This window comes from Nansenia antarctica (genome assembly GCF_963989245.1).
Source record: "Nansenia antarctica genome assembly, chromosome: 3".
Lineage (NCBI taxonomy): Eukaryota > Metazoa > Chordata > Actinopteri > Argentiniformes > Microstomatidae > Nansenia > Nansenia antarctica.
This window is the reverse complement of record NC_137688.1, coordinates 34,568,281-34,574,347: the sequence shown is the minus strand read 5'-3', so window position 1 is coordinate 34,574,347 and position 6,067 is coordinate 34,568,281. Positions and strand designations below refer to the sequence as shown.

The 6,067-nt window shown below is 48.8% G+C and overlaps 1 protein-coding gene across 1 annotated transcript in view; it reads right to left on the bottom strand.

The window, feature by feature from the left end:
• The window catches only part of otud6b (OTU deubiquitinase 6B), a 5,379-nt gene extending 92 nt beyond the window's left edge, over positions 1-5,287 (bottom strand). Inside the window, exons 1-7 of the mRNA XM_080525535.1 lie at positions 5,069-5,287; positions 4,324-4,475; positions 3,552-3,665; positions 1,871-2,192; positions 1,512-1,573; positions 642-748; positions 1-220 (exon numbers count right to left, since the gene is read on the bottom strand). The exon at positions 1-220 is cut by the window's left edge and continues 92 nt beyond it. Coding sequence (XP_080381661.1) covers positions 133-220; positions 642-748; positions 1,512-1,573; positions 1,871-2,192; positions 3,552-3,665; positions 4,324-4,475; positions 5,069-5,138 — 915 coding nt within the window. The 5' untranslated portion in view covers positions 5,139-5,287 and the 3' untranslated portion in view covers positions 1-132. The remainder of the gene's footprint in view (positions 221-641; positions 749-1,511; positions 1,574-1,870; positions 2,193-3,551; positions 3,666-4,323; positions 4,476-5,068) is intronic.
• Between the last annotated feature and the right edge of the window lie 780 nt (positions 5,288-6,067).

Below are 6,067 nucleotides of genomic sequence, written 5' to 3'. Positions count from 1 at the left end.
CTGCATGGCTGGCTCCAGGTGGAGTGGGGTGTATTCAGGGTCTCTCTCTCACTCTCTCGCTTTCTCGACAGGTAAACTGATGACACAGCAGGAAGTTGAATGATGTCATCATGGTTCCAGCCAATCCCAGGCTCAGCTGTCGTCGTCCTCCACGGCGTGTTCCTTCAGACGTTCTACTGAGTTGTAGTGTTCTCCCAGACCGTACGCATGACGCATGTACCTGAAACACACACACACACACACCATTAACACCATGTAGCTGAAACACACACACACACACACACACACACCATCAACACCATGTAGCTGAAACACACACACACCATCAACACCATGTAGCTGAAACACACACACACACACACACCATCAACACCATGTAGCTGAAACACACACACACACACACACCATCAACACCATGTAGCTTAAACACACACACACACACACACACACACACACACACACACACACACACACACCATCAACACCATGTAGCTGAAACACACACACACCATGGATCTGGCAGGCTGAACGTGTTCTTAAGTGACCAGTCTGGATAAATAAAGGTTATAAAAGAATAAACACTACATCAATAAATTAATAATATTCCTCATTCTACTGATGTGACATTGACACTGACTTACACCAGGGTGATGGGTGGCTGGTGGAACTCCTCTCCGATGGTGAGAGGGGGGCAGTCACACTGGATGACCTGTAGGGGGAGCTGGAGGACCTGGGACAGCGCTGTCAGCTGGGAGGGGCAGGGGGGGGAGGGGCAGGGGGGGGACAAGCACACAGCAGATTAGCCAGTGTCAATATTGGTATTCAACTACTGTTACTCACAAAGCATGGCCTGCTAGGCATGGATAACAGGCATGGATAACCTTGGAAGCAGACGACGATTCTGATGCATCTAACAATTTCTTACCCTTTCTCAACTGGAACCGGTTCTCGATTCCCATCCCTACTCTTACCTGTGGCTGTTTCAACCAATAGGGAGCCTTCTAGACTGTTACATGTTGCTGTTTCAACCAATAGGAAGCTTTCTAGACTGTCACCTGTTTCAACCAGTAGGAAGCCTTTTGGACTCTTAACTGTGGCTGTTTCAACCAATAGGGAACCTTCTAGACTCTTAACGGTGGCTGTTTCAACCAATAGGGAACCTTCTAGACTCTTAACTGTGGCTGTTTCAACCAATAGGGAGCCTTCTAGACTCTTAACTGTGGCTGTTTCAACCAATAGGGAACCTTCTAGACTCTTAACTGTGGCTGTTTCAACCAATAGGGAACCTTCTAGACTCTTAACTGTGGCTGTTTCAACCAATAGGGAGCCTTCTAGACTCTTAATTGTGGTTGTTTCAACCAATAGGGAGCCTTCTAGACTGTTACATGTTGCTGTTTCAACCAATAGGGAGCCTTCTAGACTGTTACATGTTGCTGTTTCAACCAATAGGGAGCCTTCTGGACTGTTACATGTTGCTGTTTCAACCAATAGGGAGCCTTCTAGACTCTTACCTCCAGCTGTCCTCCCCAGGCTGCCGTCTCTGCCACGTCACTGCAGTACTTCTCAAACTCCTCTGGAGGAACACACACACACACACACAATGTTAGTATGAGTCAGTATTTGTACCTGACGATCATTAAGAGACAATCTGAAGCGCGCGCACACACACACACACACACACACACACACACACACACACACACACACACACACACACACACACACACACACACACACACACACACAGACAGACGGGGACACACACAGGCAGACAGACAGACAGACGGACACACACACAAACAGACAGACAGACACATGCAGACAAACAGGCAGACAGACAGACAGACAGCCCCGGGGGTGTGCTCCTCACCAGGGGAGTACATCTCTCCAGTGGTGGCGTTGGTGAGGAAGGGCAGGAAGTGGTCCTGGCGGTCCCTCATGTGCCGTGCCGTCAGGCTGCGTAGCTCCTTCAGGCCCTGCGGTGCCCCCCCCACCCCCCGCTGGGACAGCTGGTCCTCCACGGCGCGGTACAGGCAGTGGCCGTCCGAGGGGATGTCCCGGATCTGCAGCTGGCTCTGGGCCAGGGTCAGGGCCAGGGCCAGCCTCTCCTGGTGCCTCAGGCCAGACAGGTTCTCCACCTCCGCCTCGGCGATGCGACTCTCCCTCTCCCTCTCCTCCGCCGCCTTCCGGTCCTGCCAGGGGGAGAGGGTTGGCTGGGTTTTACGGTTAGGGGCTGTGTGTGTGTGTGTCTGGCAGTAGGTGTAGGTGGCCACTAGGTGGTGTTGCAGCATCAGTCATGAGTATCACATGTAGAGTAACCTCTGTATTCAAAAATAGCAACGTTTTTTGTATACGTGAGCAGTGTTTCCTCCAGGAATTTTTACAATGGTGGCGGGTAGCGTTGACCGCGCGCGCAGAGCGCGCTCGCGATTTTTTCCGCGTGCACGCGCATGAAACGCGCACGCGCGCTCAAAACAACGACGTAATTTCAGCCAAAACTCGAGGATGGCCAAAAAAAATAAAATGTTTTCCCGTACTTCTCCCGTGTGTCTCTTATTGTCTGTGTCTGCATGTTTTTCCAGCATGTAATTCCATTGTCAATAAAAAATTCGTCTCCCCTTCTTTTCATTATCATTATGGAGGCTTTATGGTTGTTGTAACTATTATGGGAAGCGGTTGACACAGTAGCCGCTTTTCGTGTACGCTGCAGTGGATCCCTTCACAACGCAGAAGAAAGAGGAGAGAGAAAACATTGTCAATGTGCAGGGAAGAATCATGTATCAGCAGGGTTCAACAGTAACGCTTGCCTGGGGCAAGTAAAAAAATTCGCCGGGTTTGTTTGCGCGAGCCCGAAGACGCTGCTGGATCCTGGATCTGTTTACCTGTGTGCAGGAAGAAAAACAGACGGAGCAGGCGCCAGACCAGACTAGATGATTGTGGAGTGAAGAGATTATTAAAGCGTACGCGATGCGACGGGTGATCGACAAGCACGTACACTTTCATAATATCTTCACTCCACGATCATCTAGTCTGGTCTGGCGCCTGCTCCGTGTTCTTCCTGCACACCGATGCACAGATCCAGGATCCAGCACCGTCGTCGCGCATATTGTAACATTTGAAGTAGTTTGTAGACTACACGCAGCCTAGATGTATTCGACCAATCACAAAACAGTTTTGCAAGCGCGTCGCTTCGCGCTTGTGGGTGTGTCTAGCGATGTGAAGGTCTGCCACGATGAAATGCATGTAGAGGAAACACTGCGTGAGTGTGTGTGTGTGTGTGTGTGTGTGTGTGTGTGTGTGTGTGTGTGTGTGTGCAGAGGGACAGACAGACAGAGATAAAGACAGACAGACAGACAGACAGAGATAAAGACAGACAGACAGACAGACAGACAGACAGAGATAAAGACAGAAAGACAGACAGACAGACAGACAGACAGACAGAGATAAAGACAGAAAGACAGACAGACAGACAGACAGACAGACAGACAGACAGGCAGGCAGACAGAGATAAAGACAGACAGACAGACAGACAGACAGAAAGACAGACAGACCCTTCTCTTCTGAGCCTTGGTGGTCCGTGACAGCTTGGAGTCTTTCTCCTCCTCCTCCTCCTCCTCCTCTCTTCCCAACCCCAGATCCTCCACTCTGTTCACCACCTCCTCCACCTTACAGGAAGGGTTAATGGGTTAAAATAGATGTCAATCATCTATGTCACCATGACAACCACAGATCCGGCAAAGCGCTGGTAAAGTGGAACGTCACCAGAGAGACAAACAGTCCACAGCGCCGCAGGGAAACTGAACATTTAGACAACTATGCAGGTTAGAAGCACAGGACTAGTATTATCTGGGGACCTCATGTGATTTAGAAATGACGGCCCACGTCTGTGTTTCGTGCGGCACATTCGTATGGGATAAGCAAAATCTGTATTTTACTCAAATTTACTGACAACAGTGAGTTACCTTGACCTTCACCCCCACCCCCCCCACCACCACGCAGGTGAGTTACCTTGACCTTCACCCACCACCACCACCACGCAGGTGAGTTACCTTCACCCCCCCCCCCCACCACCACCACGCAGGTGAGTTACCTTGACCTTCACACACCCCCCCCCCCACCACCACCACGTAGGTGAGTTACCTTGACCTTCACACCCCCCCCCCCCCCCCACCACCACCACGTAGGTGAGTTACCTTGACCTTCACCCACCACCACCACCACGCAGGTGAGTTACCTTCACCCCCCCCCCCCCCACCACCACGCAGGTGAGTTACCTTGACCTTCACACACCCCCCCCCCACCACCACCACGTAGGTGAGTTACCTTGCTCTGGGGTCCTGTGGCGTCCAGCTGCTGGACCTCCTCCTGGTGTCTCTGACTCATGTCGGCCTCCATCTTGGCCACCTCCTCGCCCAGCTGCTTTCTCCTCTTCTTGTCGTTCTTCGGGACAGCGTTCTTCATGCTCTGGATTTTACCTGGAAAACACGGAAGACGAGAGTCTGGTAATGTGTGTGTGTGCGCCTCTGTGTGTGTGTGTGTGCCTCTGTATGTATGTGTGTGTGTGTGTGTGTGTGTGCCTCTGTGTGTATATGTGCCTCTGTGTGTGTGTGTGTGTGTGTGTGTGTGTGTGTGCCTCTGTGTGTGTGTGTGTGTGTCTCTGTGTGTGTGTGTGTCTCTGTGTGTGTGTGTGTGTGTGTGTGTGTGTGTGTGTGTGTGTGTGTGTGTGTGTGTGTGTGTGTGTGTGTGTGTGTGTGTGCGCGTGTGTGTGTGTGTGTGTGTGTGTGTGTGTGTGTGTGTGTGTGTGTGTGTGTGTGTGTGTGTGTGTGCATGCGTCTACCATTAAAGCCATGTCCAGCATAGTATAATGTCAGCACTTGGAGTTGCATCCAATGCATGACTTGTGCTATATAAATAAAGTGTGATTGATTGATTAATACTACTGATATGAATGGGGTACATAATACTAATAGTAATAATGTGTCTACCATGTGCCAGAGGCTATCAATGTAGTTAGTAGCTAGTATAACTAACTAGTATAACTAGCTATGGAATGGGCAGTTCTGGTTACCCTGCTGATCTTTCTTCTCTCTCCGGTGCCGCTTCGCTAACGCCTCCTGCGCTGTCTCCCCGTCCTCCATGGCTGGGTTCGGCTACAGTGTCCGCTTGGATCCCTGGGTTAGGATTTGGCGATTATGTCCAATTGCATCATAATTATTCTCATATCATTATAAGATAACATTGATTGTTGTGAGACGTTCGCTACCCATTAAAACGTGCTGGCCACCATATTTCCTGTCACCGAAACATCGCGATGTCATCGGTTCATTATGAATGTCTGTTTTGATTGGTTGTGTCTTTCACCGATGTGTTCTAATGAATTTTACATTCCACCCAAAAATCTGTATTACAGTGTTTACGTTAATATTCAAAGCATTTTGCGTAACGCGTTGAAACTTTGGTCACTCGACAAACGATAGCAGGGGTTTGGTGATGACGAGAAACACGCTAGTGAGGCGTCTTCGAATACAGAATACATATGACGGAAACTACATCACCCAGAAACCCTTTCGATTTTGGAGACTGGGACTATGTATCGAGCGCCGAATAATCGACACTTGTAAAAATAAAAAAATAAAAAAAACGATATGTGGAAGTGATTGTGGTGTGATGGAATGTATAGTAATAATAGAAAACAATATATTGAAAAAAATAAAATAAACACAAACATCTGCTGTATAGTTTTCATGTTCAAAACGTAGAAGCTACACTTCCTTGGTTTACAACCCAAACGTGTCAAGCGTGGGAAGAAGCTGACATGTATGTGCTTAATAACAAAATGTGTGGATTATCCTCCCCAGCCTTCTCTTGGAATCAAACACATCAGTGAAGCTCCAGGGATGCTTTTCTCTCGTTGGTAGTCAGATCAAACGTAATTGTCTTTCTGAATTAAAAATTCTCTTGGAGAATTTGAATTTTACTTTTTCCAATATTATTATAACTTGATTCTCCATCACCCACGTCAGCTGAATGATGTATGGCCCTTAGACCTTCTGCTTATATTTTACAT